Genomic DNA, 26486 nt, shown 5'->3' with positions numbered 1-26486 from the left:
GATGGGCTCACGGCAGAAGCTCGTGGCCATACCAGCTGGTCAGAGGCCTAGAAGGAAAAGGATTGGAAGATCAGGGATAAGAAGGCCTTGGGATAGAGAACTGTGGGTGGACAAATGGGAGTGAGCACAGTGATCGGTACATCACCTGTGGATGTCCATCGGAGAGCACCCACTATGGAAGAGGTACTAACCACTGAGTTGACAAAATCACTCGGCCAGAGAGTGTCAGCCAGCCTCGCGCATCAGCCACCAGAGTTTACAGGACGGGTACATGAACCAAATGGCCACAGCAGCACAGATGGAGGCTTCATGTCAGCCCAACAGCATGGACACCAAAGCTAAGCCAACCGCCACTGCTGAACGTCCAGCTGGCTACCTACAACGATCAACGCTGGGCCCCCAAACAAGCACCATTCCTTGAGCAGACCAACCTGCCTCTTGGTAGGAAGCTGACTACATCGGCCCCATCCATCTTGAAAGGGCCAGAAGTTTGCTCTCGCAGGAAGGAACATGACTCTGGGTACGAGTGTGCCTGTCCGTGGGTCCTCAGGTCCAGCCCTACTACCCACCCAGGTCTCCCGTCAAAGAAGGGCCTGTGGGAACACCAGTCAGCAGACGGCCTGCAGCCATCGGCTTCTTGCTGCAGATGCTCCTGGCCCAAAGTTGTGCCCTTCCTGGGGCAGTTGCTCTGGGGAGAGGCTGATGGGGAGATGCAGAACATTCCAGCCCAATGCAAGACAAGTCCGGCGAGCCAGGCTTCATCAGGCCATCACCAGTGGGCCTCTCCCTCTGCTCAGTCCTGCCTCTACTCTCTTCCTGTCTAATCCCCATTAAACTTCTTGCATTCCAAACTCCACTTTCTGCTTTCAGAGACCCCCACCTGAGGCACATGTGCAGACACTCACCAAGTGCAGATCTTGTCCCACAGTACCTTGCTACACTTGCCAACTTTCAGAGACAACTGAGGTAACAGTGCGGCAAGTAATTCAAATTGTTCATCATTGTCTCACTTATTCCAATTATTGTTATGACCTCAAATAAGTTTTAAATAGAAATTAAGGATTTATCTATACTATGTTTAAATATAATATGCTGAATCATAAAGTGACAATCCTGGGATTAGTAAGAATAAGTTATAAAAATAAAAGATAACAGGAAAAAATGAAAGAAAACTGAAAGGGAGTAGTTATATATAACTCTATTATGTAAAAGTACTCAACTCAATCAGCCAGACATATTTGGAGTGTCCCCGACGAACCAGGCCTGGGGGACACAGCTGAAACAGTCTGTGTGCTAGTCACAGTTTAGTGGGGACAACAGACTGAAAAGGAGAATAGTATATACCCCATGTACCCCAAAGGAAAGAGGACGTGTGCCTGCACCTTAGTGAGAGCATTTCTCCAGAGTAATTCATAGCCATTTCCAATAAAAACATGAAAAAAAAGATCATAATATGTAGTTTTAGGATACTTAAACTAATAAAAAGACAACTCAAATGCTTTGCCTATTTTAAATAATGAACCTTCCAAAACTTGTTATAATTTCCGTGGTAACGTTCCCTACTCCAACTCCAAACTCAAGTACTGTTCTTCTCCACTTAACAGTAACGGAGACTATCAGGGAAAAGCAAAAGACTTTTTCAGTGGTCTGACTTCATTTTTGGGGAAAAGAGCGGCAACAGCACCTGTCCACATCCAGCTTCTCAGTGCTACAAAGGTAACAACCCAAACCAGTTACCTCTTCTCCGGGATAAATGCTGTGTCTAATTCCTGTGCGCCTCGCTTTTGCACTGCATTTGCAGAGTGGTCCATCATTCATCTGTCAAAAATGAAAGGGAATTCATTTTCACTGGGGGGAAATCCACAACATACACGATGCTTCGGAAACTGTGTGGGTGTTAATGTCATGAGTCCTAAAGCTCTGAAGAGGCTGTCATGGTTAGGAGATTAAAGGGGTGTTCCAAAACCAATAAAGCCACAAACTTGTCTATATTGTTGGTTAAAAGGAAAACTGTATGACAACGCCGGATTCCCGTTACTTGTGCAGCCAAGCAGAAAATATCAGTGGCAGCGCATTTTTGGCCCCCATCTTCTCCTACCACTCTTCAGTATGTTGCTCCTATTTCTTATTTCAGAGAAAATGACTCTTTTGCCAAATAAAAGTATCTTTTATTTACTGAAGGAACACACAGAATGCTTTGAAGGTGACACGCAGATTATATGTTCTCAAAAGAGAAACCTAAATGTGTCAAGGCAGAGAGAAGAAAATGCCTACTAGAACCAACCCAAAATACTTTCAACACTAATCAGGGGAGTCTATGCCTGTTTTTTCACCTGAATTCATGTCACTGCCACTGAACTCCACCCATGATTCAGTAAGTGAGTAATGCCTGAGTGCCTCTTAGGTAGAATGATGACTGCTAAGCATTGGGGGGTAGAAAAGGTGATAAGCAGTTCAGGGTCTGTGTACAGTAAATCCTCACTTAACATCACGGTCAAACAGGTGCTTTGAACTGCAGCAACATGACATAACAAAACCCACTGTACCACAGGCTAACTGATATAAACACGAGTTAGGTTCCAACGGCATCTCAACATTGTAACAAAACGACATTCAATACAACAGCGTTATTCAGGACCTGCTGTACTCAAGGAATATTTATTCTAGACAGGAGAAATAACATATATACGATGTGCTTAGTAATTTTAAAGAAAAAAGATCAGTCCCGATGGGGATACAGCTGTCCTCAAAGAGACAACATGTGAAGGACTGAACAGGACAGAAAAAGAAGATGGCTACTCTATACGAGGCCCCAGCGTGAGGAAAACAAGAGATGGAAAAAAGCGTATGTTATGTTCCATGAACATGAGAGCCATCTAATTGGATCGTGAGCAATCCAAAGGACTACAGAAGCAGAACTGAGGGCAAAATCTTAAAGGGCCTTAAAAGCCAGTTTCACCAGTTTATTCAATATAAATGGTAATCCTGAATCAAACAGGAGACCAGAGCATCAGTCTGGAGACTGAGGAAGCAGAGTCCCATCTCTTACTTTCTTTGTTTAAAAAAAAAAACACACATTATAACACATATATACATTTACACACACACACACACACACACACATACAAAGAGTTCTTTACACGTCTAAGAATTTTTAACTCCTTGTGTCCAATGAAAATATCTCAATAACACTTTGAAAAGAAATAGTAATGTGAAAAAACTATAACCTTCTTTATGCTTTTGGGAAATCTAAAGCAGCAGAGGAATAACATTGTTACCTAAAAAAATATCATGTTACGATATTATCCGATGTAACAGCTGGCAAACAGAGATATAATGGATTCCCTCAAAAGTCACAGCACACTTCTAATGCTGGTCACAACTTGTGATGGAAAATGTGGAAAAATCACTTAGTGGTCACTGATTTCCTGGGGAGCGGACAGACATCCTACAGTCCTGCCTTTTCGTAGGGTCTGGGCCCCAATGCAGATCAGCCCTTTATAAAGCTCAGCTGTACAGAGGACACAAAACCCAATCTAGGAAACAGAATGATGAAAGTGTGTAGAAGGCCCTGGTTAATCCCTGACAGGAATAAGAACCCACAGAAACCAAGCGGTAGGTACAGTCCAGTAAAAAGACCACCTAGGGTAAGAGGAGTGACGACTGATGGACATGGGATTTCTCTTGAGGAAGACAAAAATGCTCTAAAAATTGATTGTAATAGTGGTTGTACAATCCTGTGAATATCCTAAAAAAACATTGAATTACACACTTCATGTATGCCAACTATAAGGTATGTGAATTATAACTTACTAAAACTGTTTAAGAGAACATGTACATGATTAATATACCAAAGTAAGTTTCAAAATTCACTGATAATTGTGAACATTTCTGCTCAATTCCAAGAGAGCAAAAGGGACCACAAAGTACATCTGTCAGGCATTCTAACTATATTAATTCTATGAAGAAAAAATTTAGATACAAGTGCCAGAAGAAGAGCACTCAAATTAACATCTAATGGTATGAAAATTTATTTGCAAAATATAAAATTTAAATTATTTTTATAGGTACGTATTTTATTGCACGTAACTTCACATGCATTAAAGATACTATGTATGTATTGTATATGTGTAAAATGCAAATCTCTTATAGATATATTATTTTGTATTATGTATTACTTCATAACAAAACACTAAGTAGAAATAAAAATATGTCCAGTTATGCCATCATTAGCTCAAACATGCTTAACAAGGAAGAGAACTTACACGGAAATGTGCCTATTACCAACTAAGAAATACGAAGTTTTATAGGACTGAAGACATTGTTTACTATGTTGCTGCAAGATACCTTCCAGATGAACTGCTTTTAGAAAGGCCTCCGAGTCCTCTCTGCCTTGTGCTACCGTTTGTCTCCTGTTCACTGTAAGTTTCATGAGCCAGCGCCATTATCGGGCTCCCTAACACAGGATTTACCAACATCGTCAAAAACAATTTAGGGAACAGTTGCTGTGGTGCTTCTGCTTTGGAGCTGAACTCTAAAGCAGAAAGGAAATGAACTCTGACGAACAACACCCAGCCTTGAGAGGAAAATTTAGTTTCGATACCAGCCAACATGCATCTTGAGCCTGGAGTCATAAATGTGACCGACGTGTGGGTATGCAACCTGCACGGCGAGAGCATAAAAACATGCACACCTGGCCTGGGTCGTTGTACCACAGTTCATCATGAAGTCGGTCAGGATGGGCCTTTTTGCGTTTGATTTCTGCAATGACGTCAAAAACTTCAGAATCTGAGCTGCTAGAACAGGTGCTGTCCTCATCAGACTCACACTCAGATTCGCTGGAACTTTCTAATAGAGGAGAGAGGAAAAACATGGAGAGAAGTTAAAGAAGTTCACGAGGTGGTTCTATGTCAAGACTTGCAAATGACCAAACCTCTACACGTAAGGACAGCTGTGTACTCTTTCAGCAGATACCTGAGTGCCTACGCTGCACCAAGGACTCCGCCAAGCAACACCATGAAAAACAATATAGCCCGTAACGCTAAGTCACAATCTAGCTGGGGAAGCAAAGTTTTCACAGAAAAAGACTTAATGAACAATGCCAGAGAAAATGCAAACCACAGTGGCAGTATGTATGGGGTTTCACATTTACAAAGGTGCAGCAATTCAGAAAAGAGCACGTCCCCCCAATCTGGAAAAATCACTGACGATTTCCTGGCAGGGATGTACATGACCCAGGAGGGGGAGGGGTGGGGTTGGGCCGAGGAGGTGAGAGGAAAGCAACACAGACGGAGCACTGCAGGCAAAAGCACGGAAGCATGGGCATGGGGGGACTCTGGCTAGGGCAAAGGCCCCACATAAAAATACGGGGAGATGAGGGGTTGAAGTGTCGGGACTGCCAGACTGAAGGCTCTGAATGCCACACTGAACAGTTTGATTTTTTTCTCTCAATAGTGGCAATAAAAGGTTTTAGTCCTTGGAAGTGACTGGATAAAAAGAGACGGAGAACTATGCTAAGTGACATGAGCCAGCCACAAAAAGACAAATACTGTGTGATTCTATTTATACGTCATACCTAGAGTAGTCAGATTCATAGACAGAAAGTACACTGGTGGAGGGCAGCGATGGGGAGTCGCTGTTTAATGAGTATAGTTTCAGATTAGCAGGATAAAAAGAGTTCTGGAGATTTTACAACAATGTGAATGTACTTAACACCACTGAACTGCACACTTAAAAATGGTTAAAAGATGGATTTTGTGTTATGTGTATTTTACCACAATTAAAAAAAAAGCAGACCTAGAACTTAGATTAACCTTACAAGAGATTAACGTAGTACAACACAGTAATAAAATCCAACCTTTCAGTTGTGTTTTTGAGTGCACTGCACGAGAAAGATGCTATCATCATCTCTCTTTTACAGATGAGAAAAGCGAGGCACAGAGAAACGAAAACATTTGCCCAAGGTCCCACGTCAAGTGGTGGAGCAGGGGTTGGAACCCAGGCCAGCTGGTTCAGTGAGTGCTTTTACCCACCATGGATACTGCATGTCAGCATGGAGACACAATGAGGGTGGGCAGAGGCAAGCCGGAGAACATGCAGGAAAAGGCATATAGAACGTCTCATCTATGGACAGCATTCTCTTAGGAGCTAACAACACAAAGTAGTATAAAAGCAGTTTCTATCCTCAAAGATCTCAAAGAAGCTACTTGGAACCTCAGACACATAAAAAATAGACGAGCATATGAGAAACTTATGGAAACTGTCTATGTGAGTAGAGAGAAATCTTTGAATAGAGCTGGGCTATGGCCGGTGTTTTCTCAGCAAACCAGGATCCCACTGGCAGTGGACGGGACCATGAGGGAATGCCTGCCCGGGAGAGGCACTATGCACAGGGAACAGGCTCCTGCTTGTGGGGGAAGGCTGGATGAGGGGCCCTTTGGAATCTGAAACTAGACAATTCCACAAGGGACACAGCCGTTAGTGTGCCTTGCAAAGGACATCTCCTATGTATTCTGCTGAACGTTAACTGAGGAAAACTAAGATAAAAAAGAAGGAAGTTCCATTGCTATGTGTTTTCCTTGACTGTAATTAAGGAAAGTAAAATGAAAAAGAGGAAATTTCAATTTGGGACTCTCAAGGACACACCTAAAATCCGGGATTAAGCAATAATAAAAGAGCACAGGGTCTTGGTCTAGTGAACCTCTGACTCACCTAAATCTTCATCTAGCTTCGTCTTTGGAGGCTCCCACGGAGGTCTGGCAGCTTTGGCCTTTTCTTGCCGGCTCCCCAACTCTTCCTCAAATTTGTCATACAAATCACGGAGCCTACTTGTTCCAACCACAGTAGAATCTCCCTTTGAAAAATAAAGGATCAGTATTAGAAACTATATTAAAAGTAGTCATACCAAAGAGACCTAAGACCTCACAAGTAATCAAAAATTTGTAACAGGATGGTGCCATTTTTCAACCCTCAATTTAACTGACAATTAAAAACATAATGCCCCATGCTGGCATGATGTTCTGAATCATACACTGTTGGCTGACACGGTGCTCACAGGAAGGGGCATTTTGCCAACATTCAAAACCATTAGAACTGTTTATCTTTGCCCTTTTGATAGGACAAAAAAATCATGACCCTCTGAGAATTCAAAATACCCAACACCCTTCTAGAAATCATACACTGCCCCTACTAAAATATCATTGACAGTCTATCTTCCACATTAATCCAGTGATCAAAACGAAATATCTATATATCACACACACACAAACACACACCCCATAAACACAGGGATTCATATTCTCTCTCTCTCTCTCTCTCTCTCTCTCTCTCTCTCTCTCTCTCTCTCTCTCTCTCTCTCTCTCTCTCTCTCTCTCTCTCTCTCTCTCTCTCTCTCTCTCTCTCTCTCCACAAACAGGGTTCAGCAATACATTCTTAGAGGAAGTTCTCCACTTTTCCACACTCTCCCCCCAGGTTGAAAATCGTTTTAAATGTCCATACTCTTTGACTTAGTAATTTTCAAAATATAAGGACCAGACCTTTCCAATGTGAAAAGAAAATTAAAGCAAATCATAAAATCTGCAGTGACCCCACAAGGAGGTGACTGTTTTCCCTCAGCCCCACCTCACTACTGACACTGGTGACGCTAGGATCGCGGTGACATTCCTACCACCTCCCTGCGCCAGAGGACAAAACGCAAACGTGGATGTTGGGCTTCTGGTTCTCAGCCTTGCTTCTACACCGGAGTTTTAATACACCCAGAAAAATGTCAGATAGAAAAGATCTGCTGTTCAAATGCTCTGAAGCTCAGTAACTTCAATTCTGTTGCTTTGTTTTAAGAATAATAATACCTATAGCAGCCACTGTCCCCTTCTGCCTTGCAACAGAACCATGATTCCCCTCAGATTCGGGGCAGAGAACTTCTGATCTCAAGGAAGGTGGGCTGAGCCACAGTGTCCAGTTCCCCCACACCAACCCCCAAAAGACATCCCTGCTTTATTCCCTGGACACTAAATGTTACTTTCCATGGCAGAAAGGAGCTTGCAGATGTGTTTGAGGTACAGAATCTGAGATGGGGAGGTTATCCTGGATTATCTGGGGGGGACCCAATATAATCAGAGCCTTTAAAAGCAGAGACCCTTTCCCAAAAGCAGAGAGTCAGAGGTGCAACGGAAGAAGAGGCAGGAGATCTTCAAAGCACGGAAGGCCTGGACCACACTGCTGGTTTTGAAGATGAAGGAAAGGGTCCATGAACCAAGGAATGAATGTACATGGCCTCTAGAAGCGGGAAACAGCCCCTACCTGCCAGCCAGCAAGGAAACAAGGATTTCAAATGTACAGCCACAAGAAACTGAGCTCACCAACAATATGAATGAGCAAGAAAACAAATTCTCTCCAGTAGACACTGTGAATTAGCCACTGAGACCCAAGTTTGACTTCTGACTTGCAGAACCGTGCGATAATAAATGTGTGTGTTTCTGGTAGTTTGTTATGGCAGCGACACAAAATGAATCCCTGAGGAAGATGTGTGATGCAGTTCTGGAGAAGAGGTAGGAGAAGAGATCGAGGGAACTTGGGCAAGTTACTAGAGGAAGACTCACCCAACACTGCCCTCTGCCTCCCATGTCTGCTGTGTAAAGATAGAGGTGTGTAAGGGCACGATGCCTGGAGCTGCTGCAGTCGCCCTGCAACCGTGGGGGACACTCCGAAAGACCGCAGATGCCAACCGAAAGCCCTGCCATCACTGAGCCACTGAACAAACCTGGCCACCACTGCCCTCCAGACATCTTGCTGAGAAAAATAATTCGGCTCATTTCAGTCTCGATGAGTCGAGTACTAGTACAGTCTTGCGCAGCATAACCATGGAGGTACGTGCTGAGAAACACATCATTATGCAGTTCTCTGGTGTATGAACATCACAGAGCGCACTACACACACCTGGAGGGTCCAGCCTACTATTTCCCTGGGCTGCATGGTGCAGCCCTTTGCTCCTAGGCTACAAGCCTGGAGAGCATGTTACCGTATAAAATAACATGAGATTAAAGGAAGCAGAAGAGAAAATGATGTGATCAAGAGATGCCGAAAACCCGAGACACATAGGGCTGCTGCCAATGTATTACTTTTAAAAGTAGAAAGAGTACACTCTAAAATAAGATTACAAGTATAGTGATAGCACTGTAAATACATAAATGAGTAACACAGTCGTTTACTGTCATTACCAAGGATTATGTACTGTCCATCACTGTGTGCGCTGTACTTTATACAACTGGCAGCTCAGCAGGGGCATTTACACCAGCAGCACCACAAACACGTGAGTAATGCGTTGAACTGTGTTGTAACGATGGCTCCAAAGTCACTAGGCGACAAAGTCTTCGGCTCCGCAGACTCTTACGGGACCACCATCACACGTGCTGTCCATCATTGACCAAAATGCCGCTATGCAGTGCACGACTGTATTTACAGCAACGTTCTTACTGACAAATACTCTCTTTCCAGAGATGGTCTGAGGGTTAAATAACGTAATATGAGAAGCATGGAGTGAAGTTCTGGTACCATCAGAGGGCTTGGCATGTGAGCCTTCCCTTCCCTGTATCATATGAGCTATGACTTAAAACCCTGCTCTAATTTTTCAAGTAAAATATCACACCCTATGAGAGATTTCTTCCAAACACAGGTGAGTCCCCATAAATAAGGATTCAGTCCGAGCAAAAGCTATTTTCACAAAATTCCAAACAGAATGCTCTTATCTGACCCATGCACTAAATCTAACATCTCCAAGCTCATGTGTCCCAAATCTGTAGATATCCATTCCTTTCTCTTTCATTTAATCAATGAACATTACTGTGTCTATCCTGTGGCAAATATGCCTAAATTACTGGGATGGAGGCCCAACGCCTGTTGGGAGAAAAAGACAGTATAACAAGCGAGTATCAAGCAGTAAAATGGAGATGGAAGAAAGAAAAGGGCAAGAGAAACAAGCATACGGAGGTCGTGGAGTCCATCACAGCAATGAGAATACAGGTGTGCTGAGCCCCAGGAGCCCTGTCTCAAGCAGCGTGTTTGCTGAGTTTCTAAAACCCCACTAAGGGTGACCAACCTGCCACTCCACCAACCAGCAAACATGCACAAGAAACGTCCTATGTGTTCTTTGGTCAAGGACAGACTTGTAGGGGACAACGCAAATTCTTGCTTATTTCCCATTTTGGGACACACACACACACACACACACACACACCACAAACTGCATAAAGTAGTTAAAAGTGAGACTTACAATACCACCAGTATCGAACTAGCAGTGTCATAAAAATGCAGAACAAAGAGATACTTTAATCTACTGCACTCTGGCCTATGTAAGACAGCTTTTGTCTACAATACTGGTTCTCAAACAAGGGGGGGGGGGGAGTCCCCCCAGGGGACATTGGGCAATGTCTAAAGACAGCTTTGGTTACCAAAACTGGGGAGGGACTTTACTGGCACCTAGTATAGAGCCCAGAGATGCAGTTCAACGTCCCATAAGGCACAGGGCAGGTCCCACCACAAAGAATTCTCCAGCCCAAAATGCCGATAGTTGCACGGTTGAGAAACCCTGGTCTATAGCCTCTGTCCTACTTCCGACGTACCACCTGATCCATGGGGTCACTGGAGTAGTAGTTTTCTGAGTGGGTACAGCGAATCCACACAGGCTTCAGAAGTTCTTCTTCCTCGTCCTCATTTTTGTCAGGAAGCGTCTCCTCTAGCTCCTTTTCCTTGATTGAGGTATAATTTTTCTCTTTGCCAGAGCTCTGGTTGTCGCTCCATCTGTCTTTTTCTTCCTCCCAACGAGCTCTCTTCTTCTCTCTACTTGGGGAGCGACTTCAAAAGGAGGCGAAGGAGGCTAATTATTAAAAATGTCTTTCTATTATAAAATACTATTTCACCTGTTCAGTTCATTTTTCACCTAAAATAAAAATGCCATGCCAAACCACCATATTTAGTTTTGTTCAACCAGCGAATCCCAAGCACCAGTCTGGTGGCATCAGAATCACCTGAAGTTACTTGTTTAAAAATACAAATTCCCAGGCCCTACCCCAGGTCTACTTACTGATTCACAGTCTCCGGGGGTGGGGCCCAAGAATCTGTATTTTTAATAATCTCCCCAGGTAATTCTGGTGTGCATCCAGCAGGTTCAGGAACAACTGGTAAACCATAATTCCTAGAAGAGAAAGATACTTGGGAAATACTTGGAAATCTCCGCGTACAGACAACTTCAGCAATGAGAATACTAGCTTTGAGTCCTCCACATCCTGCTTTGCTAAGAAAAGAAAAAAAGGCTTCACAAACATGGTCTCAACTTGGCCATAAATTTAGCCTGAGGACCATAAACCAAAAGTGAACTGTTATGTCATCCCTCCACATCTCTCTGGAAGCTCAAATATTACTACTTCATGAACCAAGACTTTGCATAATTCTGATCCCCACAAATACTAATAATATTAACTTAATTAAAAAATCATAAAAATATGTCTATCTCCTTGAATTTCTGGACTCTGAAATTTGCAAAGGCCCATCCAACGGATGCTCTTGGAGGGAAAACCCATAGGACAGATTTTCATTTAAGCCCAAGAAATTTAGGTGGAACCATACAGATCAGAAGAATCCAGCCAAGGAGAGTAACTGCTTTATTCGAGTTACGCTGGCAGCCTCTGTGGTTCCACGAAGTTACTATTATCCAAGAAAGTTTACCGCTGGATCAAAGTCACAAATTAACTCTTTCCATCAATTCTACCACTAACTTCTAATTTTATGAAAGGAAAAGTGTGAGTGTGTTAGGTGTGTATACATCGGGGGAAGGGGTGGGTAACTAGAAAGATTACATATATATTACTTATTGATATAACATCTAAATATTACAGTGTACATCATTAGCTTTGTTACCAGAAAAAGTTACTGCAAAGTAAAACGTATATACAGAGAGTGCCATTATGTGTATACATTTTTTTTGGCACCCTCTGTATGTTCACTGCAAACAAATAAATAAATAAAGCATTAACAAAACTAAAACAAAAATCACCATAACACAACACAGAGAGAACCACTATTCCACAAATATGTTAAAACATATAGATATATAAATAAATCTATACAAGCTTTAACAAAACAACTGCCCTTCTTACTCAGTGGTAAATCAGGAACACCTTTCTAATATTTTAATACATCTATATCTGAACCGTTTTTAATAAATGTGTATTAGTCTTTCATATGTATATACCATAATTGAACAAATCCGATCATAGTCATTTAGGTTGTTACCATTTTTTTTTTTTGCCATTATAAACAATGCTGTCATGAACACATTTGATCTCTGAACACCTGCCAGGTTATTTCACTCAGTGTGCACGTACATTTTAAGGCTTAAGGCTTCTTTACAGATAGGTAGTGCCATGCTAGACTACCATCAAAACCACATCGAGTTCCCATTTCCACACATCCTGTCAACATGATATTTTTAATATTTGCCATTCTGATGAAAAAAGTGTCTCATTTAATTCAACTTGCAATTTTTTATCACTAATGAAATGATACATTTCATATGCACTTCTTTTATGAACTTCCCAGCTATGTGCTGTGCCAATATTTTTTAAATTAGGATTGTAGTCCTTTTTATTTATTGAAAGAATCTTTTAGTAAGATAATCACCCTACTTCTGTCATATGTAACATAACCTTTTTCAGTTTTTTGTTTTCCTTTTAATTCTATCTGCTTATTGCTATACATAACTTTTATATGGCCAAATCTACATATTTTTTAACGTATGAGTCTTCTTTAGTGTTATGCTTGTAATCCTTTCCCATCTCAAGGTTAAATATTTTCTATTTTCTTCATTTACTTTTAACAGTAATTTTTTTTACTCTCTCTCTCCGAGATCTAAGGCAGAAATTTAATTTCTGTTTTTTCCTCCCGATGGTTTGCCAATTGTCCTGTTTCTCCTCTGATCTGAAAAAACAACTTTATGATAGATGTCAATTTTTACATTTACTTGAATGTTGCTCAGTATATTTCATTGATCTATTTATACCCACATCAAATTGTTTTCTTACGTGTTTACAGAACATTTTTATACTACTAAAGCTGCATGATAATTTTTCTTCATTATTCTCACGTCTATTCCAAAGAATCTGAGTCCTTATGAAGTTCTAAAACTCACACTTCAACTGGTTACATAAAAATTATAGATTACTTTGAAACAAAACTGTATTCCTACAATACTATTTTCCAATTCTACTATGGGACTATGGCATGCCCTCCATTCATTTATATCACCTTCTCTGTCATCAGCTACATTTATGTTTTCTTCCCATTGATCTACATATTTAAGTTTATTAACATATTTAATTTTAATTGATTCAAATTTTCTATAGCGAATCAACATTTTTTTTTCCATTACATTTTCTAAGTAGGTATTGCTGGTTTATTTGCGAAGGCTATTAATTTTGGTATGCTTATTTTATAAATGTCGACCTCAGTGAGTTAATTCTCATTGTCTCTTTGCTGATCCACTTGAATTTTCCTGATAATATTAGCTAATAATGGCAACTTAGCGCCCAGTGGTGCAGTTTTGTTTGTTTTGGGTGCTTACTGCCAGCCCAAGGACTCTACTAAGCACTTTACTGACACTCATATTTAATCCTTCCGAGAACCCTATGAGGCAGCTATGAACATCCCCTACAGAGGAAACAGAATTAGAAATTGTCATTTGCCCACTATCACAAAGCTAGTGAGTGGTAAATGCTAATATAGATGTTTGACACAGAGATTTTGACATGTACTAAAAATCCCACTAAATGTTTATTGTTATCAAGAAACACGGGCAAAAGACAGCTTCACCCCATCCTCTTCAGGCAGGTATATGGAATGATGGATGGTCAGGGTTGTCTGTTGTAAACATCAATTACTATATCCTTTTTTTCTTTTTTTAACTCTTTGAGGAGGATTTCAGAACGGGGTATCTTTTATAGGTAAGTGTCTCTGGCATTCCAAATTTCAAAATCCAAGCTCGAAATTGTTTCCTAATAATATTCTTTATTACAAACTATGATAACTTTTCCTCCTTTTCAATATTTACATCTCTAATTTTTATTTTCTCATCTACTGTACTAGGTAGAACTCACAAAATCAAAGTCTCTGCCTTCTCCACAAGCAACTGAACATGGAGAAGAAACCACTAAATTGAAGAGGTTTCCAGCACTCTACGTTACAAGCCATCAGCCTCAAATGGGTCCTCAATGATTTCCACCAACACAACACCTTGGCTTTTTTCCTATCCTTGTCTCCTCCTCACGCCCTTTCTCACTGAACAAACTCTTCCTAGTGAATCCCATCTAATCCATGGCATTTAGTATTTCCATCCAGGATCTCTTTTCTGAATTTGACACCTGGATATCCAATTAACCACGACACAAATCCATGCAGTTGTCTGTCAGATTCTCGAACTCCACATGCCCCAAAATGAACTTGTCCTCTTCCTCTTTCTTAGTGTTCCCCACCCTCAACGGGGAATACCAGACCTCAGGTGATGCCTGTTGCGACTTCTTCCCTCACTATCAGTTATCAAGTCCTACTGACTATCTAGGTATCTAGTAACCACCTCTAATTACCTCTGCCTTTCCCCGTTACTATTGCCCAGGTCTAGGCACAATCACTTCCTTCACAAAGAATTACTACAAAAGGCTTCTAAACTCTTCCCAACCTCCCGGCTTGACCTTCTCGTAGCATTTCTCCACACTGCAACCTTCACACATGCTCTTTTCTGTTCCCCTACGACCCTCCTCCCCTAATGCATTCCTCTGCATACTTTAGGTATCTGTAAAATGTCAATTTCTCTATGACTACCCTAGACTGAGTTTTTCACTGCTGTGTTCCCAGAGCAACTGCTCTATCAAGAACATTTCTGACAGCACTTAACTGTCATGTTTCTGCAAAGTAGAGGCGGTTGCTAATGACTGTATCACTTGCACCAGTAGATACTTAGGACACACAGTGATACAATGTTTTCCTTTGCTTGTTGATTAAGTGATACAATGTTTTCCTTTGCTTGTTGATTAAGTGACACAATGTTAGGTGAGTGATAGGCAATGGGGCCTCCTTGTGTTTTTCCTAACTTGTATGGGAAGGCCTGTAAGGTTGCGGCATTAAATTTGGTTCTTTTAAGATGGTGTTGATCATGTTCAGCATGAGATAACGCCCTCCATCGTGATGAAGTGCGCTGATATCCCCAGTATACCAAAGTTTCTACTCAGAAATGAATTCTGATTTTATTTGAAAAAATACCTAATAGGCAGGTACTCAGTAAACCCTATTGATTTTCACACAAAGGATTAGTTGCATATTTCCTAATATTAACCTATCTGTCCACGCCATCTCGGAAGAAACTCTCTTTTTTTTTTTTAACACACTACAGAAAACAACTTGTTAGTACATTAATCAGTATTTTCATATCCATATTCACAAGAAGGACTATATTTTAGTTTTCTTTTCACTGGTTAGGTTTTGCCATATGAGTTTTCCTGACAACGCAGCATGAGCTGAACTTGCCTTCCATCTTCTTCAGTGTTCTAGAACAGTTTAAAACTCTTTTACAAATTCTTTTACAAATTAAACTTTTTCAATTTTTTTTCCCCCCAGTTATTGGCCTATTAAAATTTTATGCTTCTTGTGTGAAGTTTCTAAATTTTGGTTTCATAAAAATCAACCTATCACATCCAAGTTTTAAAATTTTTTAAATAAAATATCTGTACTTAATACCAATGTATCATAATTTTTAAATCTCCTTCATTCCTATAATGAAACATTCTTTCTCATACTTAATGGAATGTATGTTTTTCTCTTCTTAATTCGCCACTTTTTAAATTGTATGACTTTTCCAAGAAATTTGCATTTGTTTACAAATACCATTGTTTCCCCGAAAATAAGATCTAGCTGGACCATCAGCTCTAATGCGTCTTTTGGAGCAAAAATTAATGTAAGACCTGGCATTATATTATAGCCGGTTTTATATTTTATTAAAGTAGGACTGGGTCTTACATTAATTTATGCTCCAAAAGACGCATTAGATGGTCCAGCTAGGTCTCATTTTCGGGGAAACATGGTAGTATTGTTGTAACGCTATTGTGTTTTCTATTTCATTAGCTTATTTTATCTTTGAATACCTTTTCCTGCTTTTGTTATACTCTATCAATTTCTAGAACCAAATAATCAATTATATACATATAGTTATACATATAATAATTATATACATATAGTTACCATTTATTTGCTACTAACTTTGGGCCCAGTTCTAAGTATTTTACATGTATTATCTCAATGAACATTCACCATTCATGGCAAGTATAACAGTCCTTATTTTAGACAAAGACATTAAAGCTTAAAAAGGTTAGATAACTGCCCAAAAACAAAGTTGGGAGAACGGATAATTGACCCCAAATCTGTCAAATCCAGAGTGCTCTTCTTAATAACCATGATGTAAGACCATGAATTTTACTTCTCAGTATAGAATTGGTTACATCCTGTAATTCTGGGTTATAGCAATCTCAATGTCATTTTTCTAAATAAAATATACCTGCAATTTGGCTTTTTTCTAAAAAAAAAAAAAAAGTACATTTAAAAACAATTATAAATTTGTAAGGTTTCTTTTAAAAAAAACTTGAATTATTATTGTATATTTTTACAGCAATTGAGGTCAGAAAAAGTGGCCTGTATAATTTCTAATTTTTGCAAATTTATCAAGAAATTTCCTTGTGCCTAATCAACACATCTTGAAAGCAAAGATTTTTAAGTTACTGCTGCTTTAGCTTTTCATGGGGCACTTGGGAAGACATAAGCTACGTTGAAGACTTGGCCAATAATTTGCATAAGCACGAAATCTGAATTCAAGGAGATAATCTTCTGACTTCTTTCAGTGTGAACTCCTTGCTTACCTTCCAGATCTCTTATACTCTTTTTTGTAGGACCTTTCCAGAGATGGTGACCGTCGGCTGTCCCGATGCCTGTGTCTCTCCCGTTCCCGCTCTCTTAAAGGAATTAATACACAGAGCTGTTTTCAACAGAAAGACTCAAAAACACCATCTCTTTTCCCTGAATTCATCTTCTAAATAAATGGACCTTGCCTAAGAATTTTTCAGGTACTATTCTCTATGGGACACTTTTATTCATCCTTCAATTGTTAGATGATTAAAGGAGCTTTTCACTTTACAGAAGTTAACTAACGTGCTTTCTTTAAAGAAAGAAGTCATACTTGATGCTAAGCACCAAAGGGAATTTTATCATAATCTACAGAGACCTTCCAACCAGCCAATCCTTGGTTATTTAACCTACACGGAAAACTTTAAAGGGTTCAACTGCCTACTGATATCTAGGAAACTCTCAAATTCATCCATCAAATAAATGCAAATTAAAGCTTTTATAGTAAAGATTAGCACAATGTTCCACAATGAAACAGTTCTAAACTTACACAGGTTATAGGTCTGAGCTGTAGTTCTAGCTATCACTAACTGCCATGAGACTGTAAGTCACTTTACCTTTAAATGCTATTTTTATCTACAAAAAACTCTAAATGGAGACTCTTGAGTTTACTCAATGTAAAAATAGAATGAAGAATTTTAAAATCTCGCTATGTAAAACTGGGAAAACTTAATAATAATTTAGTAAGTACAATGAAGATCTGGAACAAAAATCGGAACTCCAGTGTGTTTGAATCACAAATCTAAGGGAAATAACCACCCAATCTTAGAACAAAAAAAAAATGCTGTATTAGCCTGAGTCCAGCAAAAAGACTTTAAAAATGAACTCAAAAATATCCCACAACCTATAGCCAAAAAGAAGAAATGAAAATACACTGAAATCAAAACTTAAAAAACTGACAGAGAGATCAGTGACTGCTTAGATGTCAAAACAAGAATTGTCTTTTTCACTTAAAGATCAACATCTCCTCAAGGAAGACTCCTTTGAATAATATACTTTTGATATACACGAGACTCAGGCATACAGCAGCTGCACAAAATAAAGTAGCCAGAGTATAGGATTCTACATACTTTATCTGATATACTTCTAAAATTACAGTCTACTTTTAGGCAGTAAATCCCAACCAGTGAGCAGTACAACATGACAAAGATGTAATTTGTATTGTATCATGGCTGCTGAAAAGAATGATTATCTATATTTTCAAATAAAAACTCTACATAGAGGATATACCTAATTTTGTTTGTTTTTTAACATCTAGGCAATAGAATTTTGCACTCAAGAACAGCACTGCTGATGATGACTGCTACCTCTAGGTGGGTATGAATTCAAAAGACCAATTTGGATATAAATCTCATCAGTAAGACTATATGATGAACCCATTTAAAGCAAGAAAGACAATGTTTGGGTTACTTTTCCAAAGACTCATCCTCGTTTGTGAGCACTAAGATATTCCTCAGGTACAGAATACTAGCTCTCCAATGGCTACACATTGTCCTCAATAGACAGCTATAGCAGTTACTGTGCTACAGAAATACTCAGGGCTGGGAACCCTCTGCCTTAACTGCGCTGCCAACAACATGCTCAGTGCACTACATCTGTGGTGATTCTTTTCCCATTCCCCACAGTAACTTTGACTTTTCATGATAACAAACACATATATTCACTTCTTCACAAATTTTCTCTAGAAAAAGTTTGCCCTGAAACAATCCTGTAATTATTATTGAACCACATTTCTAAGGAGGAGAAAAAGAAGGAAAATGGTATTTGAAAAAGGATAGATTCACTTACCCCAAGAAGCAAGGAACGAGGTAGCAGAGGACACTATAGAATTTGCATAAACTTACCACAGTCTAATGCATAAATTTGTGAAGTTTTGGTTTTCTCCAATATACTTCTAGAAGTTATAGTAGGTCTTCACATGTTTCATGTTTATTGCACAGAAGCATTGCATGTAAGACAGATGACTGACATCCTACTTAAGACCTCAAAGGGAGCCGATTATAAGGTCTGGCTGTGACACTAAGGCAGCTCCAGAGCAAACACCCCAAGTACAAGTTCATAAAACAACTCCAATATAAATGGAGGCCACTTAGAAAGATGAGCTACCTGCCTATGTAGGCCCCTCACAGTAAAGTAACTGTGATTTAGGATAATGGAGATTAACAGTAATTCTTCTGGCACTTGATTTCACTTACTGATAGACAACCTCAGTTGACAAATATCTGAGTGTCTTCATACAAACACATAACTTCAAGCTTAAGCCTGGATGGAAAAATTTAGGATTTTACAGCAGAACCCTAAAACTTCAGCTCTAACTTGAATACCATAAAGCAGAAAAACAAATGCTATCCAGAAGACTGAAGTTTGCAGCAAAATGTTCCCCCAGAGATAGGATTATTAACAATCATTTTAAAGTCTGAAGCAAACTATTAACAAATTCTTTCCAGTTTAAATTTTCATCATTAAATTATAAAATATTAATAAATTACCACAGGTCTCTGCCAACTGGTCCATCACAGAATAATGAAGAACAAAATTGACCAGGAAATTCAAATTGCAAAGATTTAAAAGTCTACTGACTCAATCAGCTTTAGCGCACCAGAAATCAGTCATCTCTGCAAGAAACACATTCCCTTCTCCCTTCCACTGGCGTCAGGAAGAGGCAGCCAACGCCTTTCAAGCACTCGTCACTTTCTTCAGAGCTAAGAATGACCGCCATCATTTTACTGGCAAAATGTTCAGTCACAATCAAACCAGCAGCCATGAGAACAACATGGAAACCGAGAAGTGAACTGGTCGCACAGGAGCTAAGACCAGCTCTCTACAAACCCACCTAATGAAGTGACCTCGTTTGGGGGGCTCAAATGTTTTCATCACAGAAGTTCCACAAGACAACAAAGGCAAACACACCACAGGGGACAGAAAGAGAAGCACCATTACTAGCCTGATAAGTGGAAAACCTCGAATCTTCATCAACATAAAGAGTTCACTGAAGGTACAAATAAATAAGTGTAATCATCACCTGCGTATTTTTATTTTTCCATCTAAACCAATGGGTCTCAGACTTTGGGTAATATACTCACACTACCTCTTGAGAATATGCTGTTTAAACTACCGATTTACTTATTAAAAACCATACATACACATAAAATTTTGCATGTAACTTAGGATCATTTCTAGAAGCCCATCAGTAAATCCCAGTTTAAGAACACCTGCTGAAAACCTTATTCTCTTGTATATATAGATATTTGGTCTTTTGGGAAAAAAATGTAATTTGAAATGGAACAGTATTTTTTAAACACAACTTTCTTCAGTATGAATTTCAGTGCAGCAAAGGCAGATTAAAAGCAATTTTGAAAATTATAAGTTTGATAATGTGTAACTAATGCTATTTCATTTCACAAGGAAACAATGTACAACAAACTTCCACTTATCGGAAAAAATCAGAAAGCAAGTTCTGCTTTCTGTTAATTAGTTTGGTTCTTAATTGGTAATATACACAGATCATCAATTCCAAAAGAATTCAAGTGCTGTAACCTGAAATGATGATCATATTGAACCTAATTAAATGTAATGCCAAAAAATATATAAGATCGCAGACTGGATCATCATTAAAATGTCAGCTATATTATGCAGCATAATCAGCATCCACTGAAATGAAATCTACATTGATGATTTTGGAATGCTTTTCAAAGGTGGCTTTTTCTGACATCAATCTCTTGCCAGTTGTCTGTTCCTCTTTACAACGGCCCAAAATATGCTTTCTTTCCTTTTATACACTGAAATGGACTGCTGGACCTTTGTGGTTTGGTTTGCTGATAAACAGAAACGGCCTGTGTCTGGGCCTCCGCAGTTCGCTAACCACGACACGCGTGTTACCTGCTGCGCTCATAGCTCCGGTGGCGAGATGGCGTTCTCCCTCGGTCGTAATCGGATCTGTAGCGGCTGTCCTGTCTCCTCCTGTCAGGGCTGCGGCCACGTTCCCGCCGCTCCAGGGACCGATGCCTCTCGCCTCGCCCGTGACTGTGATCCCGGTGCCTGTGGTCATCATAGTGCTTGAGCCTTTCTGGGGACCTTCTCTCACTGGGAGCCTTGGGCAGTGGGTATGGAGGGAGATGTCTAAAATGAGGACTGCTGCTGTTGTTAGCACTGGGTGGGAAAGAACTGGGGTTGTTCTGGAAGCTATTAAAATTGGGAGGTGGGAAATTGTGGTGGGAGTATCCCGGCGGGTACTGATAATTGACCTGCTGTGGCATGACAGGAGGGGGTGGGGGGTGGGGCATGGAAGGAGGGGGCATCATGAAAGGGAAAGTGCCTTGTCCAGGAGGTGCTCCAGGGACTGGGGGGTTATTAGGACAGGGCATCGGAGGCGGCATGGGAGGAAAACAGGGAGGTACTGGGAAGGGGGGCCTCATCTGGTGGTTGGGGAAGGGGGGTCGGACTGGGCAGGGGGGAAGAGGGCCTTGTGCTGATGGCGGCATAGGGGGAGGGAAGGGTACAAAGTCTGGTCGTGGAGGCAGAAAATTGGGAGCTGGAGAGTTCGAGAACGTGGTGGAAGGAGCACTTGGAGGTTCATATTGATATTGCACGGGAGGCTGCTGAGGGTGAAGCAGTCTCAGATTTTGGGGCCTGAAGGCTGGTGCTGAGGGTCTGGCTCCATGTCCTCCTCGCCCTCGGGGACACCCTCGCCCCGGGTGGAATGACATTCTATGACTTCGTTGGAGGAAAGAAAAAGAGAAAACTATGTAAACAGGGTTTCACAAATGCCTGAACATCTTTAAGAGCAACTGACAGACCCCTTAGGCCACTGGAATATTCCACCCACCTAAGACTGAGTTCTCTGTAATATCTGATGCTCCTCATGGCCAGGAAACACGTCTTCCCCGGCCTCAGCCACCCAACCAACTGCCACGGTCGCTCGCAGGCCCTTGTCACTCCGTAAAGCTGCTCTGTCTCCAGAATGATGAATTCAACCCCCCACTGTTCAACCATTTATCACATCATTGCTCAGGATCCCCCAAAATCTTGACCTCACCATGTCACCCCATCTGCACATCCCACATTTTCTATCTGTAGTAGCATCTTCCTGTCTTCACTTTTCTCCCCACTCAGCAGAGACTGCAAATTCAACATAACGTGTCCTAAAATGAATTAATGAGCTTCCCCTCAACGACAACCACTCGCTCCTGTGTTAGTGTTCCCTACCTCAGACGATACTGTTTAGAGTTTAGGTACTTTCTCCATAGCTTCCTTGCTACAGACATCTTTGCCACAGACATGTTCACTGCATAACTATTTGGTCACAGGTAATTTTTCCACTTAAAAAGATAAAATAACTGGTTGACAATTTGGTTTTTGTTTGGCTGACTAGTTGGATCAACCCCCCTTGGCAGACTTAATGTTTAAGGAAAGTTGTTGGTTTGGTTTAATTTCTCCATTGATGAAGTTCTCGTACTTAATCCTATTTTTATTACATAAATCTTAGCTGGGCCTCATGTTTTATCCGGGGCAAATTATGCTGAGACTAAGATAGTCTTTACCAAGAATTTATTTAGCACAGGTTCACTGAGGGAATTATAATTTATAACAATAATTTATAAGCCAGTAGCATACAGAATAATGTCTCTTAGTAAGGCAATAAAAAAAAAAAACACATTCCAAACCAATGATAGATTAACCATACTACTGTTCTAGGCAAAAAGGAGATGAAAGAAAGACCAAACTTAGCTGAGGTGTACCTTTCCACAAGCTGGTTCTCCATGGAGTCCAGTCAGTCCTTCTAACTAAAGGCTGTGTATTGGCTGGTGGCTGAGGCCCCTCGTTCCTGGAGCATGTAGCTAGCAGGTGACAGGCACCAGTGTTGGCAGGCAAGGTGGGCTGCTCCAAAGGTTATTACTACTCCAGGGACCACTACATGGCTTGTGCTACTGTCTCGGAGGGGTAGCCTCACCAAGGCAGGAACAGACGTCCCTTCTCTTCCTAAGAATGCGGAACAGTATAACAGCACTGCCAGTCAATGGTAGGTCAGGTCAGACTCCTACCTGATCAAAGCAGGAGCACGTGTCTCAAGACCCTCAAGACGGGAGCTATTTAAACTTGTAGGTTATAACTAAGCATTCGTCTTCATTCTATGGGAAATGTGGGGTCACCTCTGCATGACTGTCGCTCCTCTCTATGTTCCCATCGTTAAGTCCCCAGCAGCGCCTGTCAATAGCTGTACGCACATTTTAAATGTATTCAAATATTTTGTACTTCGCAATAAAGTCTTTTTAATTTTGTCATTCATTTTTTCATGTTTCATTATGCCCTTTTTAATGTTCCTCTTTTATCTGTTGCTCTTTTACCATTTTTATGGCAAAACAGCCTTACGGCCAATAAGTTATGCAGCAAAAATGTTTGCAGCGAAAATGCTTGCGGCAAAGATGCTTACAGCAAAAATACCAGATATGTGTTAGTCCTCAAGTCATCTACCAGGGAATAATCTAACAACTTTTCCTTTTTTATCCCCTGTAGCTAAAAATTTTTAAATTCCTATCATTTCTGCTTTGTCAGTACTTCTTGAGTTTATCCGCTTCACACCATCGTCTCTGATTGAACTACTACAGTAACACCTTTGATGGACCGTCTACAACCACTATGTCCAACCCCCAGGCCAGTTAGGTTCCCTGCTCTAACATACTCTGTGCTTCTTCTTGGCAGGCCCTACAAGAATTGTAATTCACCAACTGATTACCTAATTCCATGCAATTTGTCTGCCTGCAGCTCACAGCAGCAAGCTCCATCAGGGCAGGGCTGTGTTGTCCCATTAAATGCTCTAGTGTGGATTCCTAGCCACGTATGTGGCCCACATGAACACTTTTCCCCGTTCCTCACCTAACTAAATCCTTCCCACACTCCATGGCCCAGGGTCAGTGTTTGCTCCTCTCTCTGTTCTCCCAAAAGTCCTGCCATTACTATCACACCACTCACCATGTATTGCCCTGCATCACGGAGTACTGGCTGGATCAAAGTCACATCTTCCACGGAGAATATAAACTCTAGAGGACAGAAAGAATAAAACAGACATAAAAATGTTTCCTAAACTGATAATGCTAGAAAATATTTCTGCAATTACTATAACACTAATTTTGCATTCTCCAATGCATTTAGCATAATACCAAAATTAAGAGCATGTTGACCTGAATTAAAGTTTACAATTACCTTTTAAGATATCCTTAATACTTGTCCCGCTGACCCGAAACAGTAAGTAGCTAAGAAGACTAAAAATTTGAGCATATTCCATCTCTAACATGCTAAAAGACTGGGGGGAGGGGAGGGAATCATTTCTCCTCTCCCTCTCTGTACTCTAACTTCCTTCACAGTGAGTTCAAACATAATTATAATCTTGTAACGACAATAGTTATCCTTGATTTTCATTCTCAGCTCTTCTCATAGGAAAATGTTGTGAACATGAATGACTTTCCAAATACGTAAACTTCAGCAAAAATGTTTTAAAAACTCAAATAAATATTAAGTGAAAAAAAGCTTTAAAGGAGAAGCATCTTTCTACAGTATAACTAAAAGTTTTACAAATAAGCTTAAGGTAGATTTTCAAATGGCTCAGGCAAATAGTTTCAGCACCGTGCTTAACAAATAGTAGGCACCAAATAATACCTGAGTAATGATTATTATTCAGTCCGAGGCCCTCTTGATAAACCTAAGGCCTAGACAGCTGACCCTGCCACCACGAGCTACTCGCTGCCAACAGAATCGAATTCAAACTCCATGCTTATTATTCAAGGCCCTCTACAATCTGAACCCAGGCTTATCCTCCATCAAGTCCTCATGAAGCACCTATCACCCCTGGTTTTCCCAGTTGCCTAACATACCAAGTACTATCACCCAGCTTGTTCTTTGCTCCCACTCTTCTGAAATTTCCTACACTATGAATTTGTCCACTGAATTCTGCTCATCTAGCTACTATGTCAAACGCCACCTCTTCTGTGAAGCCTTTCCTGGTTCCCTTTAGGAAGTAATCCCATTCCCTCTGGACTTCCATTGCTCTTAGTCTGTACTTACTTCTGTTACAGCACTTACCAGAGGCTGCCCCATATTATAGTCATGTGTGCACATGTCTAACTCCTCCACTAGATTATTAGCTCCTTGATGACATGGGTTGATTCATAGTCATTTCTGTTTCCTTCACAGCCCCTGGCAGAGCATCCTGCACACAGTAGGTGGTCAATAAATGTTTACTGTCTCACCGATGGTACATGTTTCTATGTTGCTACTGTATATTTCACTTCCACATATACCCACAACAGATTCGCATTAGCCAAACCGGACAAAAAAGCAGGCCTTCTTTCCACTGATTCTTTCCACAGGGCACTACCGCAGGCCCTGTGGATGTGTAAGACACCGCCTGCAGGACTCAAGAGGCTCCGAATCCTCCGTTTTTTTTAAAAAAAAATTATATAATGCAATAAACACAAGAGGTATAGAAATGGTGTCGGGGAAAACAAAGGAATGTTCTGGACCTAGAAGTGGGCAACAGCCAGGATCACTAACACTCTCCAACAACGTGTAACAGGGGAACATTCCCTGTGAGATCCTCATGGACGTTCCCATACAGACTCGCTGAAAACACTGATGATGAAACTGACCTATCAAAGGCATAATCAGGCTGTGCTGTGCATGCAAACTTTAATTCAAAAGTCCAGGAATTCACTGCAACTGCAAAAGGAAGTATTTTCTCCGTCTGCCTACTCCTAAGTCGCTGTTTGGAAGCAGGGAAACTGAGGGAAACTGATGCACCACGTCCAGGAACATGAATCTATGCAGAAGGAGTTGCAAAGTGTGAACACGTTGTTCAGAACATCCTCTTTCCCCCGCTGAATCCGCAGGCCGGTCATCTTCCTCCCGCTGCACCGCGTGCTTCCCTGCTCGCACCTCCCGCCAGACCGAACCCCCACCAGGCTCACCGCCTCCCTCCCCTCCCGACGCGGGCGACCCCCAGGCCTGGACCAGCGCATGCGCTCCACAAATGAATTAAAACTCTCATTTTTTTTTCACTTCTATTTATTTACGGGATCCGGACCTAGGGTCGCTTTTTTTGCCCTTAGCTGCAGATCTGAAGTGGGGGCTGTCCGACCCTAACTTCCAGGCGCCTCTCGCCTTAGCCGCAGCCTCCAGACCCTAAGTTTAAATCCGGACCCTCGGCAAGGCTCCCTCTCCTGACCCTCGCAAGGTGGCCCTTTTACCTACAAAAAGGCTCCCGGGTCCCGAGGTCGCCGTCAGAGCACAGCCAGGCTTATTGTGCAGCCGCCAACATCTTAGCACCGCCCGCGCCTCCGGAACAGGAAACCGAGGTAATTAAAAGGCAAACCTGAGACCGCCGGACCGCGCGGGAGGGAAAGCTCTGGGGCTCTCCGCTGGGCCTTGTGCACCGTGATTGGCGCGTCAGCAAAAGCGATGGACGTCGAAGCCAATCGCCCTCGTTGGACCCTCCGGCGCCC

At 41.2% G+C, this 26486-nt stretch overlaps 1 protein-coding gene across 7 annotated transcripts in view; it reads right to left on the bottom strand.

Moving 5' to 3' along the window:
• The window catches only part of DROSHA (drosha ribonuclease III), a 110748-nt gene extending 84387 nt beyond the window's left edge, over positions 1 to 26361 (bottom strand). For 3 of the 7 annotated variants that reach the window (XM_081054582.1, XM_081054586.1, XM_081054584.1), the window contains exons 1-9: positions 26236 to 26361; positions 23962 to 24029; positions 20872 to 21705; positions 16950 to 17042; positions 11078 to 11188; positions 10617 to 10848; positions 6712 to 6853; positions 4694 to 4848; positions 1738 to 1818 (exon numbers count right to left, since the gene is read on the bottom strand). In XM_081054582.1, coding sequence (XP_080910708.1) covers positions 1738 to 1818; positions 4694 to 4848; positions 6712 to 6853; positions 10617 to 10848; positions 11078 to 11188; positions 16950 to 17042; positions 20872 to 21705; positions 23962 to 23978 — 1665 coding nt within the window. In that variant the 5' untranslated portion in view covers positions 23979 to 24029; positions 26236 to 26361. Of the gene's footprint in view, positions 1 to 1737; positions 1819 to 4693; positions 4849 to 6711; positions 6854 to 10616; positions 10849 to 11077; positions 11189 to 16949; positions 17043 to 20871; positions 21706 to 23961; positions 24030 to 26231 lie in introns of all 7 variants that reach the window. The other 4 variants (XM_081054583.1, XM_081054585.1, XM_081054587.1 and 1 more) reach the window with 4 other exon arrangements.
• Positions 26362 to 26486: the final 125 nt, after the last annotated feature.

The sequence above is a fragment of the Rhinolophus hipposideros genome, assembly GCF_964194185.1.
Source record: "Rhinolophus hipposideros genome assembly, chromosome: 7".
NCBI classification, from domain to species: domain Eukaryota; kingdom Metazoa; phylum Chordata; class Mammalia; order Chiroptera; family Rhinolophidae; genus Rhinolophus; species Rhinolophus hipposideros.
The sequence above is the reverse complement of the archived record's forward strand: the minus strand, read 5'-3'. Positions and strand labels throughout refer to the sequence as shown.